The 20,260-nt window shown below is 35.0% G+C and overlaps 1 protein-coding gene across 4 annotated transcripts in view; it reads right to left on the reverse strand.

The window, feature by feature from the left end:
* MTRR (5-methyltetrahydrofolate-homocysteine methyltransferase reductase) overlaps nt 1-20,260 on the reverse strand; it is a 41,561-nt gene that overhangs the window by 17,772 nt on the left and 3,529 nt on the right. For 2 of the 4 annotated variants that reach the window (XM_027868919.1, XM_027868921.1), the window contains exons 2-9: nt 19,373-19,534; nt 15,014-15,167; nt 10,128-10,245; nt 7,688-8,063; nt 4,907-5,029; nt 4,191-4,344; nt 2,879-2,967; nt 1,025-1,205 (exon numbers count right to left, since the gene is read on the reverse strand). In XM_027868919.1, the coding sequence (XP_027724720.1) occupies nt 1,025-1,205; nt 2,879-2,967; nt 4,191-4,344; nt 4,907-5,029; nt 7,688-8,063; nt 10,128-10,245; nt 15,014-15,167; nt 19,373-19,501 (1,324 nt within the window). In that variant the 5' untranslated portion in view covers nt 19,502-19,534. The remainder of the gene's footprint in view (nt 1-1,024; nt 1,206-2,878; nt 2,968-4,190; nt 4,345-4,906; nt 5,030-7,687; nt 8,064-10,127; nt 10,246-15,013; nt 15,168-19,372; nt 19,535-20,260) is intronic. The other 2 variants (XM_027868920.1, XM_027868922.1) reach the window with 1 other exon arrangement.

Below are 20,260 nucleotides of genomic sequence, written 5' to 3' on the forward strand. Positions count from 1 at the left end.
AAAAATACCAGCTCTTATCAAGAGAAGTGTAATGAACTTAAAGAGAAAAACAATTATAAGATAGTGGCCAATTTTTATTGAATTGTGTACTCTGATGGTAACATGGCTGACTTTAAAAATTATGACTATCAATTAGTAAATAACTGTGAAATTCATGTTATTCTTCATTTTCCAGTAGTCAATTGCTAAATCAGCAATATGAGCTTTCAGCCTCTCATAATATGACTAAGTTAAAATTTATAGTAAGCAACAGTAATTTGACAACTACGTTCGTAAGACAACAGTTTTACTTTAGTTAAAATCCATAATATAGAGTCCAAGAGTGTCTTATAAATTAGAGGAATGTTATGGACCCTAGTTTTACCCTTTGGTTCAAAATCAAAGTCCATTTTGGGTCAAAAATATTCTGTACTAAGACTACCTATTTTTTGGGGGGGAGGGGGTGGGGGTGGATTTTATTTTATTTATTTAATGGGATTTTAACTCCCTGAAGACAAATATTTGTGTGTGTATTTAATCTCACAGAGCACCTAGCACAGTGCTAGGTAGATAATACTTAAATTCTTGATAAATTTAGTCTAATTTTGGGTACTTTTGGAAAAGACTAATTGTTAAAATATTTGTGAAGATCTGACTAACAGAGAACTTTGTAGAAAACTGGTAAAATAGAAAGGATTAGGAATATTTAACAATTCAGACTCATCAAAAATTGAAACTTTTTATGAAAGAAAAACATAGCTATATTGAATTGGAAAAAAAAATTGAGGGTTTTTTTTTCCTCTCATAGTCTTTTCACTTTTAGAAGGCTACTTTCCCCTTGGGTACTGATCATTTTGAGATAAACTACAAGGATCTGTTCTTGATAATTACCATTTCTAACATTTTCCAGCTTTGGCTCTTGAAATTTTTAAGGACTAAAAAGTAACCGAACAGTAATTTTCCTTTTCTTCAAAAAGGGCCTATACATGTAGTATGTGAAATTTCAAAGAATGTGAAACCAATTAAACCAAAAGTAACCACTTACCTAGCAGCAGACTAAGAGGTGGCCTGCAAGTTGGAAAAGCGTGGAGTAAGTCTAACAAGCTGACATAAGAGTCTCGTATGAAATGATTATAATCAGAGGCCCCTTGTTTGCTGCAAAGTTCTTGTAACCTTCGCTTTTCAGTACTATCACTGGTATATTCTACAAGGGCTCGCAAAAATGCCTGTGGTAAGCGAAAAGAGAGATTTTAATGAAGGTGTCCTCTGTGGCTTAGATTGTCATGGTTGCTCGTTCATTATTTATCTGAAAATGTGCCCAATTATCCAAAAATGAGCTGGATAGACAGCACAAATACCTAAAGGAAAATATAATTCACTCTCTGCTAGGAAAACTCAGTTTTTATCTTCTAATTTCTGGCCATAGTTTGCAGTAACCTGCAAGGTTACAAAATCTGTGTGCAAAACACAATGCAAGTTGTCCATCAAGTTAAATGTGATTTGAAGGCTCAGTGGCAAGCTTTGAATTAAATCTTTATTATTAGTAATTCAAGCTTTAGTATACATATAATACTTCTATTTGAGTTAATCCAACATCCACCTTATGCCTCCATATCCCAGTTGCCCTCAGTGTAAACTACATCAAACGTTCCAATGCAAAGAATAAGAAAAACCAGAAGCGACCAAGTAGAGCACGGGACTTCTTATACATGTCCAAGCACAAACCCCTGCAAGGTGTATCAACAGTTCAGTTTCACTTCAATTCCATTCTTAAGTATTTTAACTAAGGATAAAAAAACTACCTCTCTTTGTGCCCCAACATATAGCTTTGATGTTTTATTTAGTTTCAAATTTTAATTTATTTGTGGGGTGAGAGAGGTATAATGCCAAGAAAGACTGCTATCTGAATCTGAAGCTTTCATCCAAAACTTATCATCAGGCTTCACAAAAGATTCAAAGCATGCTGAGCTAAAAAATAACGAGGAAATAGGTATACTGAAGACCTACAAATGATGGAGCATCTTGAGTCTGGCAATATGGGCCACAAATGGGGGACAGATTTTTGGTTTAAAAAGTTTACTCATGAACTTTGCAAATGAATGTATAAATGAGACTTTCATACGGCAAAATATAATCACTGAACACTTGCCCCATGACTCCTCAAATGAGAGAAATGTTTCTAGTACAGAAGTGCTATAACTGAATTACATTAGTATATATATAATAAAAATATTTTCTATACAGTGAATACTATAGTTTGACTCATGTTACATTTGATGATGAACCTCCTGAGAACATGGTCATTTGGCCTAGCAAGTTATATGACATAAACTGAACAAGATGGAAAGGAAAAAAAAGAAATATTAGTATTGGGGAGTATTCTGTAACCACAGCATATCTTACACATTCTTGCTTTTATGAGATATCTGGCAAAATGTAGTTTGGCATGTTATATCAATACAGTCACTTAAGGCAGAGTAGCAAGAGAAATCAATTAAAGGCAATTTTTCCAGTAAGATGTTGTAGAATACTGACATCTAGTGGATCTTTCAACTTAAAAAAACCACATATTTTCTGCTAAAAATATTTTCAATTTTGTCTATAGAAATTATTCATCAACAACAAGTTTTCACATGACATTATATCTAAATGCTTAATAACTGCTGGTTATTATTTTCTGAAAAACTGGTTAAAAAAGGGAAAAAATGTGGACTCTTACGAATTTCCAAGCAATATGAAAAATTGCTTTCATTTATTGGGTTAACATAATAAGTATTCAACTATAGTAGATCATTGTCAAGAACCGATTACGTTGTTCTGAAATTTTCTACCCTAAGTAGTGCAAGGGGTATGTAATTAATTTAAATACTAAAATGCAAAGAGGGAAGGAGGATAATACCTTTTTAGGAATTGCTCTTATTTCAAGACACCACGTAAGAAGGAACTGAAGAGAGACCCTTTCTGGAATGTGCTGTGGTATGGCTGCTCCTTTAAGGATAAAGGATGAAAAGAGGAATCCCACAGGCATTGGAGACATAACATAAAGAAGAGGGAAATGAATATTTTAATTTTCAAATAAATAAAAGAATACTTTCTATATTTATAGTTAACATCACGGTAGTTATTCAATGTGCACAATATTATGAATAAGGACATAAAATTATTCAGTCCGAAAATACCCCCAAAATGAACACAATAGAGAGTTCATCAAAAAGGAAAAAAGTGATAAATATAGAATTAAATTTTAAACATGAAGTACTAAAAAAGCTCACTCTACATCCCCTCAGTTGAAAATATATATATGTGTATATGTATACATATATGAAACATAAAAAATAATTTTAAACCAGTTTCCCAAAAATTATATAATTGTACATTTTTAATGTTCTGATAGAAACTTTCACAACCCTGCTAAAAGATAGACTTTTTCATTTCATAATGCTATGATCTTCTCAGGTGAAAAGATCTACATAAATACAGAGTTAAAAAAAAAAAAAACCAACAAGTATTTCAGCCCAAATCTGCCAATAAGGGAAGAAAAATACAGAAAATAAAATGGACACAGGCTTCCTCTAAACTCGTCATTTTCATCTTTAGTCTTATCATTTTTAGGTGACTCAAGTAAACAAATCTGTATTGAGTGCCATTATGTGTAAAGTACTATACGCTTTCACCAATAACCTTTGAAACTACTAACAAAAACCAGAATTACAATATTTTAATTCCCTTTTCTCCTCTGCCCCTACACTCACATAGAAATGCTAACAAACAGTACAAATCACTTAACGGGCAGCAAAGAAGCAGCAATTGCCTGAATCAGATCAGATAATCGGCTCCTTCTAATCAAAATATACTCATCTATATCTGTATGAAAACTAACAACTTGGCAGTCATCTTTCAGCACAATAGTATGCCACACTATTTTAAAGTACAAAGCTATCTCAATAAAATGATCCTTCATTTCCAATAGAAAACAACAAAAGGGTGAAGACTGTATATACCAGATATCTATTCTGTAACTTTTAAGCTACCTGAATTTTCAACTGTGAAGGTTATTCAAATGTGATGAGACCCAAAATGATCCTCACATTTTTCATGTTTTTCACAGAAAACTCAAGAAATATAAATTTTCATTTATTCTCTGACTTCTTTCTCCAGTGACCAGTAAATAGCACCATTCCAAATTCCTAATGAACAAGGAAGTCCTGTACCTTTCTTTTTATTGTTTTCTTTAATTTTCAATAAAATACAGTGTTCTCTTTTCTCTGAAAGCTGTAGTCTCTGAAGTAATTCCTGTACCTCTGAAGCATCATTAGGACAAACGATATTGAAGGAATCTCCAGGCTGGTAGGAAAATGCTGTATTCTGGATAAATATAAAACCAGTAAGTTAAAGAGTGTAGATTGTGGTGGAAAGTTAAGCACATAGCCTTTTTATTTTATAAAGTTAGAAGTGAAACAAACTTTTTTTTCATTCTGTTATTTTTTAAAGAATTTTAAAGTTGCAATAAGCTCAGCTAAAGGATACTTTTATTATGCTTTGTAAGAAAAATATTTGATCACCCATTTATCTATATAAAATGTTTCTAAATTTATGCAAACAGAATTAGATGAAATAAAGTTTTTCTTAGTTTTCTACACGGAAAGCTAGTTCAGCAATCTCCATTTTATAGATGGAGGAAGCAGGATTTAAAAGCCTGTGTGATTTGTCCAAGGTATTACTGCTAGAAAGTGACAAAGGAGGAATGGAAATGCTCATCTTCTGACCTCACATCTCGTGTTCTTTACACTGCTTTGTTTCTTCCCAATACAGGCTTCTCTCTCAGAATATAACCAAAAAAAGCAAAAAAGCACCAACTGATCATTTTCCTTACTTCTCAGGTTGCCTTTAACATGCCAATTACTGGAAATGAAAGGCATCAACTCACTGAAATGTCCAATTCCAATAGCAGAGTGGTTTTTATGGCATCCTCCTTAGTAAGCCGAATGGCCTTTGAAATGGGAACCTGGAAAACTGTATCCACTGGAATAAAAGATACTTGGCATTGCTCCTGGAAAGAAAATTTGTATCTGATGAAACATGACTAACAATGATATATATGAGAATATTATTCATTTACATATGGACTTTCATCCAAATGATCTTAACACTTTGCTCATTTCCCTGAGGGGAATGACAGTATAACCCTAGAAGCTACCATTCTGTGCTTTAGAAAAACTGAAACCAAGCTGTCATGGCATTCTTTCAAAAAATCACCCAACGGGGCAGCTAGGTGGCGCAATCGATAGAGCACCAGCCCTGAAGTCAGGAGAACCTGAGTTCAAATCCGCCCTCAGACCAAACACTTGACACTTACTAGCTGTGTGACCCTGGGCAAGTCACTTAACCCCAACTGCCTAAAAAAAAAACAAAAACAAACAAACAAAAAAAAAAACAAAAAAGAACCCAACCACATATAGCTACTTTGGTGTAAAAGAAGATCTGGGTTCATATTCAAAGGAAAATAGTGAGATAAAAAAGCCACTCCTACCCTACAGAACAACATCAAATGATCAAAAGCCCAAAGAGTTCTGAGAAGAACTTAAAGAGGAATTCAAAAATCAAATAAGAGAGATCAAGGAAAAAATAAGAAAAAAAAATAAAAGCAATTCAAGAAAATTATGAAGAGACCTAATTAGAAAAAGAGATACAAAATCTTAAGGAAGAAAATAATTTCTTGAAAACTAGGATTGGGGAAGAGGAATCAAATGATGTTATAAGACAATAAGAAATGATAAAACTACAAAAAATAGAAGAGAATCTGAAATATCTCATTAGAAAAATAACCGCTCTGTAGAACAGGGAGAGATGATATAAAAACTGTTGAACTACTTGAAGGTTATGATCAAGAAAAGAATCTGGATATAAGATATAAGATATATAGATTATAAGATATAAGAGGTAAGAGATAAGAATCTAAATACAAGAAATGATTAAGGAAAATTGCTCTGAGGTTCTAGAACAGGAGAGAAAAGCAGAAGTAGAAAAAATCACCACCTGAAAGATATCCAAGGAGGAAACCTTATAGGAATGTCATAGCCAAGTTTCAAAGCTCCCAGGCTAGGTAAAAAACAATTCAATCAACAAGAAAAAAAAAATCTAAATACTGCTGAAATATAGTCAAGATTTCACAGGACCTAGCAGCTTCTACTCTAAAAGACCAGAGGTCTTGGAATATTACTTTTCAAAGAGCAAAGAAGTTGAGGTTCCGTCCCACAATAACTTGCCCAGCAAAGTTAAATATGATCCTGAATGAAAACAATGGACACTTGACGAACTGAAATTCTTTCAGGTATTTGTAACAAAAAAACCAGAATTCAATAGAAAATTTGATATAAAAGATTCAGAAGAAATATAAGGAAAATATTAAAGACTAATTATAAGGCACTCATTAAGGTCAAACTGTTATTATATATATGAAAATGTTATCAGTATTCTTAAAACTGTCATCATTACTAAGGTAGTTGGAAAAAAAAGGCTGGGGCTGAGTTGTGTGTGATAGATTCTAAAAAACAGAATTTGGAAAGAAAAGGTAAAACAGCAATTACATTATAAAAATGGGGCATGAAAGGAAGAATACAGAGGAAGCAGGTGGGGGTAGAACGTTACTCTCATCTAGGTAGAAGAGGACACAATGAGTATATCTGAAAGGTGGAGAAGTCTTCTGAACAGTAGAGAGGTGAGAAAACCAGGGGATAGGGTGGTGGAGGGACTTTTAGAAGAGTGTACAGATTAAAATTAGGAGAGTAGAGTGAGTATATAAGGGAGGGAGTTTTAGAGGGGAGGGCAAATAAGGAATAAAAGGGTAATAGGAGAAGATAAAGTAACAGGGATAGGATAAAAAGAGAATCTGAAAAGGAAAATTGTAAGTAAAAACTAAGATGAAGGGAAATTCACAAATAGTGAAAACTTTGAACGTGAATGGGATGTTTAAAGCAGCTTTCTTCGTGGTGGCAAAGAACTGGAAATTGTAGAGATAACTATCAACTGGGGAATGGCTGAACAAGTTGTGGTATATGGTTGTGATAGAATACTACTATGCTATAAGAAATGATGAGATCAATGATCTTAGAAAGACATGGAAAGACTTGCATGAAATGGTGAAGAGTGAAGTGAGCAGAACCAAGAGAATAGTTGCAGAAAACATTTTACTTTTTATTTCAGTTTATTAAGAACTATATACTAGCTTCTGGTGTTTTTAGCTTGTCACCTAAAATTTCTTTTTTTAAAATTTATTTTATTTTTAATTTATGGAATAAAACTAGCATTTCCATAACATAGTATAATAAAAAAGATGATTGCACATGAAACTGCAAATCAATTATGTGCAATTTGCTATTCCTTTTAAATATGTAATAAAGTTATTGTGTAAATTTCTTTCTTTTTCCTCTCCCTCACCCTGCCCTAGAGATGGTGACCATTAGACACAAATAGGTGTGAGTGTGTATATATGACAAAGTTATCATGTAACTTTCTTTTTTCTTTCCTTTTTTTCTTACCCCTACCCTGCCCCATCTTAGAAATACCAATAGATACAACTATGTAGAGATATGTAAAACCATTCTATACATAATTTTCTTTATCAGTTATTTCTCTGAATGCAGATAGCATCTTCCTTCACATGCCATTTGAAGTTAAATCTGTAACATATCAGAACTACATTTCTTACCTGGCCAGGAGGCTCCTGAAACTGGACATCTAAATATTCCGGGGGTAATGCTGGAATATTAAGAGCAGACCGTGAAAGGGGTGGTATTGACTGGGTAAGTGAGGGTTCAAAATCTTCGATTAAAGTTCCTGAAAGAACATTGGTGATGTTTTGTGTTGAAGCCTCAGAATTTTTTTCCCCCGAATCATCCAATTTGAGAAGTGCAATTTGCAAGTCAATGGGTAATACTTCTGGTTTAACTAAATCAGTCTGTAAGGAGATATTAGACGGGGTACTGAAATCACTGGTCATATCTGCTTTTCTTTTACTTGACACAAATTGTTTGTTGAGGGCAGTCCAAAGTCCATCAATCCACGGTTCAACAACAAGTTCTAAACTGAAAAAATCATTACAGAAAAAGAGACACATCAAAAATGAGGATAGTTTCACATTCTAGTATATATGAACTGGGCAGAGTTTATAAAACTTGGGGCGCTAGGTGGCACAGTGGATACAGCACTGGTCCTGAAGTCAGGAGGACCTGAGTTCAATCTAGCTTCAGACCAAACACTTGACACTTACTAGCTGTGTGACTTTGGGCAAGTCACTTAACCCCAGCTGCCTAAAAATAAAAACAAAAAAAAAAAGAAACACACACACAAAAAGAAACATAAAACTTGACAAACTCCCATGATAAATAACACCAATAAAAATTTATTTAAATGAACTCTTATAAAAGTCACATCTCTTTTCTCAGATTGTAGAAACATATTGGGAACCTAAAGAAGAAATGTTTTGCAAAGTACAAGAATCCTTCAAAGGATGCTTAGTTAACTATTCCCATCAATAAATAAAAGGCCTGGGACTTGGTCAGTGCAGGAACTCCCTTCACGTACACAGCTTATAACCCATCTAACTTAGAAAGTTAGCTAATGTTCAAAAAGGTTAAGGCCAACCAGAGCTCAACAGAAAATTTGATCTTCAAATACAAGACGCAAGAGAGATATAAAAAGGGACAGAGAGAAACAACATGTTATTAATAAGGGCAAACTGTTTATATCCCTACAAGGAAAGATGACACTTATAACCCTTGAGAACTGAATTGTTATTTCAGTTAAAGGGGTATGGGGGTGGATGTAAGTTGACTTTGATGTAATGATAAAAATAAATCTAATCAAGTGGGTTAAATGGAAAAAAAAAAGAAAAGAAAGGCTAAGGTCAAGTGATTTGTCCATAATCAGAAAATCAGTAAGTGTCAGAGATGTGATATAAACTCAGATCTTCCTAAGTCAAGAACTTTATCCATTTCACAATAACGCCTCTCTAAGTCAACTATTACTTTAAGAGAAAAAATTAAGTTACTTATGGGTAACTCATTGCAATAGGAATATCTAGGCATACCCACAAAACAGTGTCAATGTCAGTACTTCAGAAACATCACCTCAAAAAATTCAGTAATATCTTAAAAAAAAGCAATAATGTAAATGCTAAAGAATGATGTTAATTGACAACGTAAATTCTTTACTTTGAAAACAGGCACTTCAAAGACATCTGCCTTATCACTGACACAATGTTCATAAGGTATATGGCATAAAATCTGATTATACATCACTTCTATCACTGAAGTCTTAGGGGAGATAAGACTGAAAAAACATTGCTTCAGCAAATATATAAATACATAAATAAATAAAAAAGACCTATTGATGTATGTGCACAGCAGTGTTAGGGACTTTGGAATTAGGTGAAGCATCAGGGGCAATTTCTTTGAGATGTTTTAATTTTTCAGGGAAAGGATAGAAAGGCAGTAAAATGGTTAGACTTAAAAGCTAAGGGTCTGAGGCTGCTGAAATACATAGAAAGGAATGTTTATATTTAGATTTCTGGGTAAGGACAGAGAGGGGTTTTGAGGAGAATGACTTGAGCCAAGAGTTATGCATGAAAAAACTGTTTTGGAAGCAGATATAAGAATAAAGACGTTTATCTGAGAGACCCAGTGTCCAGGTGGTAATCAGGTTTATGCAAAAAAGATTATTTGAATTTAGACAGGGTTTTCAAATCACAACCAAATAGGGAAGTACAAATCCAATCCAGATAATTACAAAAGAGTAGACTACCAGGGCACATTACAATGCCCCAAGCACACAGTTGGTACTTAATATATGTTTACTGACTGACTGATTAAAGAGGATTGATTGCTAAAGGAGTCAGAGTCAGCAAGGGGTAGGGAGTGGGGGGAGAAAAGGGAAGGGAAGAAAAATCACTCTAATTTTAAATGGTCTGATATATAAGAATATCAGTTACTGAAAATGATGAACGAGTGATCAAATAGGGTTTCAGCAGGGGGAGAAATGGGCTTTTTGGTGGCTTTGGTAAATGGGTCAGATATTACACTATTTAATAAAAATATTTTCTTCTCTCATTTATAATTAAAATAAATATGGATATATAAAAATCACCTTACCCTACACAATCATCTGCATGCCCGGTTTTATAGAAATGTTGAGCACCAAGTTCTTGAAGTCGTTTATCAATTATTTTTCCACCATTACAGAAGTAGGTATATTCTGAATCACCCAGACCTAAAGAACCAGAATAAATAATTAGCATACAATATGAAAGATTTAAAGAGCTACCCTCTAAATTTTAGTGAATTTCTACCAAACATTTAAATATAAATTCATACATATGCTAACAAATTATTCTCAAAAACTGAAAAAGAAAATATTCTATCATACTCCTTTTATGAGCTGAACATAGTCTTTAATCTAAACAAGGGAAAAACAAAGCAGCAATTTCACTAATAAGATTGATGCAAAACTTTAAAATATTAATATATTTAAAACATAACATCCAAAAATTTATTCAGAGACTAAAGTGGATTTATTCTATGGATATAAGAATGGATCAACATTATTAAAATAATAAATGTAAAAGGAAAACCTGAAACCATGATTATATCAATGGATGCAGGAAAAAGCCTTTGACAAAATATACTTATTTATACAAAAAAAGCTACGAAACACAAGCATAGAAAGTCCATTTTTTAATATGATAAAAACTACAAAGCTAAAACCAAAACCTAGCATTTGCAGTAAGTAAACACTAAAAACTTTCTCAATAATGACAAAGGTGACCTCTTTTCCCATTGTCATTTGATACAGTTCCAGAAATGCAAGGAACAAGCAAGAAAAAGAAATTAAAGTCAAATGCAGGCAAAAAAGTTTGCGAGGGATGGTTTAGGCTACTACATAACTTCAGTAATGCAGTGAGACACAAAATAAATCCACTAAAGTCATCAGCATTTCTTCACAGCAGCAACAAAATAGTGAAGGAAATAAAAGGAAGTTCCATCTGAAAGAACTAAAAAATGCATAATATTAACTAGGCATTAATGTACACTCAGGACTTTGGTAAATAAAATTATAAAACATATTTTTAAAATGTCTTCTGTAATTGGAAGAAGGCTAAGTGCTCATGGTAGAGTCTCACCAACATTATAAAAATGGCAATACTACCTAGGTTAATTTACTATATACTATGCCGGGGTGGGAAACCTGCAGCCTCCAGGCCACATGTGGCCTTCTAGGTCCTTGGGTGGGGCCTTTTGACTGAGGCCAAGTTTTACAGAACAAATCCTTTTATTAAGGGGGTTGGTTCTATGAGTTTGGGTTCAGTCAAAAGGCTTCACTTGAAGACTTAGAGGGCTACATGTGGCCTCTAGGCCGCTGGTTCCCCACCCCTGTGCTGTGCCAATCAAACTACCAATTAAGTCCTTTACACAGCTAGACAAAATAACAAAATTCATTTGGAGGAACAAAAGGTCTAGAATCTCTAGGGAAATAATTTAAAAAGCACGAAGGGGAAAATAGTACTCACAGACTTTAAATTATACTGGAAAGATGTGATAACCATCCAAACTATTTGATACTGGTTAAAAACAAATAAGTTGACCAAAGGAATAGACTACAAGGGAGAATTCAGAAACAAATGAATTCAACAAGTATTCAATAAGCACAAGAATATAAATTACACAGGGGAAAGAAACAAATGAATTCAACAAGTATTCAATAAGCTCAAGAATATAAATTACACAGGGGAAAACTCTCTATTAGACAATAACATCAACATAGTCATGTGATCCAAATCTCAAAGGTGACACCATAAAGCAATTAGAAGACAGAGTTCAGATTCCTTTCACAGATAAGGCCAAGGAGAGTTTTTAATCAAATAACAGATAATGGTAATCACAAAAGGTAAAACAGACAATTTCAATGACATTAAACTAAAAAACTTTTGCATGAACAAAAAAAAAGTGATGCCTTGCTGAGAAGGGAAAGGGATGTATTTAGAAACGAAAGTCACAAAGTGTACCAGTTTTTTTTTTTAAATACCAAAGACCTCACACAGGTTATCACAACCACAGTTAATTCTGAAATAACAAAATAAAACCAAAGAGCAAATAGTGATCATAAGCAAAAAGCTTTCTTTATTCCATTAGAGGTGGGAAACTAGACACATGTACCAGGGACCCACTTTAGTGAGAGCAAATCTCAATGTACACACCAACGGCTATGTGATGAGCTGCAGGCCTGCATGGGTACTACAGATGCTTGTTCGAACTAAGAGAACACCTGGTGCTGGTGCAAAACAGTCCTGGGATTTTGCTGTGGCTGAGCTCATCCAGAGGGTGAGTGCAAAGTATTGCTGTTATGCCAAGCTCAGGGAACAGCCTGCTTGCTGGGCCTTAGCTCTGGAAAACGGTGCCTCCTAATAGAGGAGTAAAAAGAGAGGGATGGTCTTGGCATGGGGATCCTGACAAATGTGTATGAATTAAATTTAAGTTTCCAAATATCTATTAGGCAGAAGTGAGGAGGAAGTGTATACAAGTGCATTCCAAACTTACGCAAAGACAAGGAAGTAGGAGACAGAATGGCATTTGTGGAAAACAGCTAGTATGCCAGTTTGACTGAAATGGAGAATTATGTGAAAGAGAGTTAAATAAGACTGGAAAAACTCCGGAAGGGTTTTAAATACCAGGGTGACGAGCCACTGAAGATTTTTGAGTAGGAGAGTGGAATGATCAGAGCTATGCTTTAGAAATATGAATCTGACAGATGTATGATCAATGAGTCAGAAAGGCATTACTGGAAGTAGGGAAGCTAGTTAATAGTCCATCCAAGACGCAGGGTACAGCCCTTGTGAATGGAGAAAAAGAGCCCAATGTGAGAGAAGCTGTGGAGATACAATCTACAACTTTTTGCAGAGACTTTGCAACTTACTGGACATGAGTGGTGAGAGTAAGGGAAAAGCCAAGCATTAATGCAGGGCTGCAAAACTGGGTGACTAGAAGGATGGGAGTGCTCCTAAGAGAAATGAGGAAATTTGGATATGTTGATTTTGAGATACTTAGGGAACATACATTCAGGGATTCTTAACTTTTTTTGTGTCAAAGACCCCTTTGGTAGTCCTGTGAAGCCTGTGGACCCCTTCTCAGATTAATGTTTTTAAATGCATAAAAGAGGATTATGAACAAAACCAATCATATTGAAATAGTTATCAAAATGTTAATAAAATAAATTCATGGACACTAGCTCAAGAATCCCTGACTACTAGGCATTTGGGTAATGTGGGAACAGAGTTCAGAAAAGAGATTAAGATTGGGTAACATAGATTGGAAGTCATCTGTACAGAGAAGATAACTTGAACCTAATGAGATCATCAAAAAATTAGAGATGTGATGCCCAAGGACAAAGTCTTTGGGACAATTAGTGGGCAGGAGACACATGATGATCCAGCAAAGGAAATTGAGAAAGACTTGAAAAGAGCTTTTATCCAATTTAATAAGGTGTTAATACAGCTTAACAAAATGAGAGATCTTATTAAGTTCACATGTTCACATGGGCAACACCCTTTTGGAAAACCATTTGGACCAAGGGGAACTTATGACCTTATCTTCTCACAGTCTGGCAAACAGTTAGAATACCACCCCAGGGACTCTTGTCTCTTCTTATATTTTCTTTTGGCATAGCTCTGGGAGTACATTTGTGGTAGGGTAAGTTCTGAGTGGGAAAGGCAAAATCCTATTAAAATTTACAGCATGGTAGTTCTTTGTCTCTTGTTTCAGTATGCATTAATTTATTTGGCTTTCTACATTGACTTCATAAGTAATGTCATTTGCTTGTTAAGTTGGCTTTAGCTCTGAAAGTGATTCTTTTAGTTATTTTCCATGAAATCGTGGTCAGTTTAAAATTTACTGTGGCTATTATAGTTAGGAACTTGAGAGAAAGACAAATTTTATTTTGTTCATTATAATTTGCCTAAATCTAATTACTCTTCTCCATATTTGCTCCACAAGACAAAGTTCTAGCTAAGTTCTAAATTAAAAATTTGAAATCTTCAATAGGAACTTCAAAAAGAGCTCCTGTCATCTTTGAAAAGCACTAAGTCATGCTTGAGAATGTGTTAAGCACCGACCAAATCAAGCTTTATAACTATGTTACCTTTCTTGGGGTTTATGAGCTAAACCAACTACTTCTGCCCCATAATTCCTCTGCATTATCACTTTATTGACTCACCTGAAAGTATGCATAATTGATGTATATTCAGGCTCCAGTGAGCTGGTTATGAGCATTTAGGAAGACATAGCTCACTCGCTTTCTTTTCTTAGACACTCCTGTCTACTTAACTAGGCCTGTGTAATTGACTGAAAAATATGCCTCCTGAGACTGAGTTAGGTCCCCTTACTGAAAGGTTTCTCTCGGCCATTAGTCTGCACATTGCAGAGGAGAGCATCTGACTGAACAAAGCTCAATTCCACAAATAAAGGAATTATTTCAGAAAAGGGAGCTTTTCTTCTCTTTTCCCACAAGGATCATACTCATGTGTTCCCAACCCCCCAATTGTCAAGAAGGTAAGAATAATTTAATTTAAACCTTAACTAAGGTTTGCAAATGTGCAAATCATTGGTTTCTGGATTCTACGTCTGTGACTAAATATAAAAATATTAATGAACTATACAATACTGCTATCTCCCTTTAAGGAACATTTTTATTTACGAAAAAAAATCTATGTGGTAATGGTTTGGCAATCAATAACATCAAAACACAAGTTCCACATTAAAATTTCATACTGAATATTTTACTTAGAAAGAATTTTAAACCAATATACCCTTCAATTGTTGCTCCAAGTGTAAATAAGGAAAAAAAAACTATTTTAGACTAGAAAAATATATTTTCTTCAGTTTTCGTGTTCAACCTTTTCAAAATACAAAATTGCAGCCTTTGCTTTTACACTCATCTTGAAATTAGTGTTACTACAATGAATCAAGAGGAAACTATCTTCCATTACCCAGTAATCCATACCGCAGATGACAGAAGAAATCAGGTGGCAGAGTTTTGTCTCTAATTTTCTTAATAAACTTGATTGCTGTATCTGGTGGATCTCCAGTGCCAGTGGTAGAAATAACAACAACAAGTGGATCTGTTTCTGTTTTTAAATCATACTAAAAACACAAGAATATTCCTTTAGTAAAATCTGGTATATTTACATTTTTATAACTATCAGACTAAAGAATTTGCTTTAGCAGTTTTCTCCTTGGCTTTGTCACACTTTTTGTTTCATATACATGAAGGTACTAGTTATGCCTTCTCGGTTTCTATAAATTGGTAACACATGGGATGATGCTCAATCCATCTCTTAAGAGCATTCAGTAACAAGTCATTATGAGGTTAAAAGATTTTCTCTTACCTACTGTTTTATATTTATATTTATGTTACAAGGCTGAAACATTCAATATTTTCAAGTGTATTTCTCTGATAACACAACCTTTTTTTATAAGGTAGAATTTAATTTAAGAATAGATCTACTAAAGGTATAAAAAGTCAAAGGAGGCTAGAAGAGTTTAGAACATACTTCTGGTCAGTCCACAATAATCACAACCTTCCCACACCTAATCACATGAAATTATCCCCCTCTCTCACTTGCTCAGAAAATATTAATATTACATTTATTTATGTTTCTCATTTATGTACATTTTTTTCACTTAACAGTGGCACATAAAACTTTTCCATAGGGATTATATGACTATAGCTATGAGAACAGCAGGAGATTCAATTATACAAACATTTAGGAAGCACTTACTACTATGTGCAAAACACTGTGCTAGCCAATGGGAGACACCAAAGTACTTAAGGTATGGTCCTTGCCCTCATGCAGCTTACAATGTAGCTTGGAATAGTCAGGAAGACATGACACCAACATAATACAAACTAGAACATGAAAATCCAAGGAAAGAAAGATCATTTCTGAATGGAAGGATCAGGCAACAGAAAGTTTGATAGCAAAGTGAGTTAGCAAGGCAGACAATAAAAAAGCTCTCAAGATAAGAAGACAAGATGCAGGGGTGGGGAGGGGGTGGGAATGAGGGAAGGGAAAAAAAAGGGCAACCTGTCAAAACATTGCAATAACCCTTGAAAGCACGGGGCCTCTCTCTCTACTACGTAGTGGGTTTGGGGGACTTCAATCCAGGGCCATTGAAGGCATCTGTTGTCCTTTGTACTCAAAGTAGACCAAAATGACATCACTATGTTGGGATCAATGTACAGTGTGTCTGACTGTGGTGGATCAAACCAGTATGAGCTCAGAAGGCTCCACCACAGGTTGGGCACAAATAGTCCATATAAACATTTTGGAAGGACATGTCTCTATGCCTTTAGACATACTGCATTTTGCTTTGCTCATAGAGCACAGTACCTTCCTTGATGTGGGTATGCTGGATGGTCCTATGCCACTGTCTCTTATGTCATACAACTCTTATCAAAGTCCTTCACAGAGATCTTGAAAGCGTCCTTGTATTGCTTTCTGCCCTCCACTTCTGACAATAGCTTGCCTTGTGGGAGCTCTCTGCAAAACAGTCTTTCAGGCAAATGTACATTCAGCATTTGGACAATGTGGCCAGCCCATTAGAATTGTGCTCTATGCAGCAGTCTGAATGCTTGGCAGTTCAGCTTAAGAAAGGACCTCATTCAGTACCTTATCTAGCCAAGTAATCTTCAGAATCTTCTTAAGACAATTTAAATGGAAGTAATTCAGTTTCCTGGAATGGTGCTGGTAGAATATCCAGGTTTCACAGACATACAGCAATGAGGTCAGCACAATAGATCTACAGACCTTCAGTTTACCTCTTCTCTCCCATACTTTCTTTCAGAGACTCCCAAATGCTAAGATAGTTTTGGCAATGCATGCATCAACCTCATCATCTATGTGTACGACCCTGGAAAGCATACTGCCAAGGAAAGTGAACTTATCCACAGCATTCAAAATTTCTCCATTTGCTGTAACCGATGGTTCCATGTATGAACAGTGGCAGTGCTAGCTAGTGGAGAACCTGTTTTCTTGGTATTAATTGTCAGGGCAAAATTAGCTTAATTGGCAAAGAATCAATCTATACTTCACTGCCTCTCAGCCTCAGAGACTGCACTGAGGGCAGTCATCTGCAAACAAAAAGTTGTGCACCAACTCTCCCTCCACTTTGGTCTTGGCTTATAGCCTTTTCAAGTTAAATAATTTACTATCAGTAAAGTAGCTGACTGATGCCATTTTTGTCCTTGTTGAAGGTTTCTGATAACATCGATGAAATCAAGCAGCTAAAATGCATGAGAGCAAACACACAGCTCTACTTCACTCCCCTGGTGATTAGGGAAAGCGAAAGAGCATTGTCCATTATCCAGAGCACCTGTAAGCATGCTGTCAAGAAACTGATGAACTATACTGATAACCTTCTAAAAGCAACCAAATTTTGCCATGATCTTCCACAAACCCTCACAACTGATAGTATCAAAGGCCTTTGTCAGATTGACCAATATTATAGACAAACTTCTGTTCTCCTGGCATTTCTCCTGGAGCTGGGCAGCAAACACCATATGGACCATTCCTCAAACCTTTCAGAAGCTGCATTGGCTCTTGGGTAGATGACCATTCTTCAGGTGAAGGATCAGCCAATTAAGGACTCTGGCAACGATCTTGCCAGTAATGACTAAGAGAGACACCCCCCTTGTAATTGTCATAGGACAACCTATTTCCTTTTCCTTTATAGAGATGGGCAACGGAGGCATCCTCAATCTTCTGGGGGATAACCTCCTCTTGCCACATAACCCGAAAGATTTGTCAGCTTTTGTATGCGCAGCGGACCCCTCTGCCTTATATCTCTGTTGAGATGGAATCAACACCAGGCCCTTTGCCAGCAATAGGAGCCTAATGGCATTCTAAATCTCTTTTTCAGTTGGAATTTCAGCTAGAGAGGCACTAACTTCAACTTGAAGTATACAGTCAATGGCTTCTGCATTGGTTGATGACGGTCTGTTGAGGACAATACAGAAGTATTCAGCCCACCTCTCCAAGATCATGTCCTTATCACTGATCAGTGTGGCTCCACCAGCACTAAATAGTTGAGATGCATCATAGATCTCTGGTCTATAAATAGTCTTCAGGATATCACAGAAACACTTTGGATTGTTACTATCAGAGCAAAATTAATTTTTTGCACTTTACTTTTGATCAAGTTAAATGCTATCTTCTCAGAGACAAACTATCCAGCTGGTAAACCCTGAGGAGTTCTCTTTTTTTCATTTAGTAGTGTCTAAATTTCCTCATCATTTTCATCAAAACAATCCTAACGTTTGCAAGTGTTCTGATGAGTAAATGTGATGCTCTATATCAAATCTCTAAAATCTGCCCACAGAGTTACTAGTTACAACATTGCAAGAGCCCTTGAAAGCACTGGCATCACTACTATGCAGTGGGTTTGTGGGACTTCAATCCAGGGCCATTGATGACATAAGACAAAAGACAAGGAAGACTGCCAAGTTATTTTTGAAAATTTTACATTAAAAGGGAGAGAAAAGATAAAAATGAAAACTTCTGGTTATTAAGGAAACTTGAGTATTCAGAAAAACTCATTATCTAAGAGTTCTGATAGCCAAAATTTTCCTATAAAAATGTCTATCTAAAAAGTTTTAGGTGATTACTTCTGTGTTTGATTAAAGTTAACTGTTACACAATGTGATAAAATTCTTAATAGTTAATACCTATACTATGAACAGGAAAATTTAAAGAAACTCAAAATCCAGCATTTATTTGTTTTTTATAAATGCAGAATCTATTAAGTTCTCCTCTTTTAAAAAGTATTAAGAAGTTATACATTACAAAAGGCACAATCCATTGTCTCCAGTCATCTCAAACTGTTATAAAGAATCCCCTCCCAAGTCCATTTATTGTTTGTGAAATATATAAATCTGGATATTAAAAAAAATATTAAAAAACATTTTGAAAAGTAATAAAAGTTAGATTTCTCTATATCAACTTCCTAAAGAGTTTGTTCTTTACTACCATGGACTAGGAAGTTAATGACTTTCCATTTATATCTGGATGAAAAACAACTTGCTTAAAGAGCAATTTTATATATATATTTTTTTCTTTTTTTTTTTTAAACAAAGTATATGGATGCCTATAACAATATTCTAAAACATTTTGGGAATGTGGCCTTCTAAAATGTTATTATAAATTTAATGTTGCTTTCCATGGTCTTCAAAAGTAAGGATACAGGCAATAGACTGGTAAACAAAACATCCTGGGAAGCAGGAAACGTGGGTTCTTCCACACTAGTACATCTATTCTTCAATGCAGCAAAATTATTTGCTGATCTCTCACCTTGTCAGATTCACTCAAACAGTGAAGATCTGCAAAAAATCCATGTGCACCAGCTTGCTTACTTATTTCCTCTGCTATGGCTTTTGCCTGTCCACGCTGTGTAGCATAAAGCAACAAAAATCTCCTCATTGTTTCATGGCACACGTTAACATGTCAACTGTACTGCAGAAAGGAAAAACAAGGCAGATTCATTTTTTTCTATAAACCAATAGAAGATGACAAACTACTTAAAAACTATATTTGTCAAGAAGTGCAAAAACACTTATATAATACAAAATAAATTAAGTTCAATGTTTATATTTGCATTCATTTTTAGGAACCATGGAATTTTAGGGTTAGATGACATTTTAGTGATCATCCCATTCAATACTTCATTTTATACATAAAAAAAAAATGTAGCCAAGAGGTTAACCAAAAACCGCAGAAGGGACAAAGAGGACCTGGTTTTTTGGCTCCAGTTCTTTTCCCAAGATGAATACTAAGCTTAGAATCAGGAAGACTCATCTTCAGGAGCTCTTATCAGGTCTCAGGCAGGTCATTTAACCCTGTTCGCCTCAGTTCCTAATCCCTGTGGTAGGTGAAGGAATGACTAGGAAACAAAGGTTCAATTTTTCAAGCACATCGATTTACTAGGCAATGCAAGGCAATTACCAAACAAACCAGGACCAAACCTCCTGAGCTTAGGCCTGGACCTCACATACAGGGGGAGACAGACTTTTATTCATGAAAAACAATCAAATAAAACCAATTAGTTAAAAGAAAACAATTAACCAGGATACTGAACATTAGGTAATCTGATTTCTAATGAGGGAAAGATTAGGGACTTTCCAAGTTGAGAGAGGGAGAGTGAACAGGTATTAATTCCCTGAAATCAGAAGAAGAGATGTC

The sequence above is a fragment of the Vombatus ursinus genome, unplaced genomic scaffold (assembly GCF_900497805.2).
Source record: "Vombatus ursinus unplaced genomic scaffold, bare-nosed wombat genome assembly UNPS02014791.1, whole genome shotgun sequence".
Classification (NCBI taxonomy): domain Eukaryota; kingdom Metazoa; phylum Chordata; class Mammalia; order Diprotodontia; family Vombatidae; genus Vombatus; species Vombatus ursinus.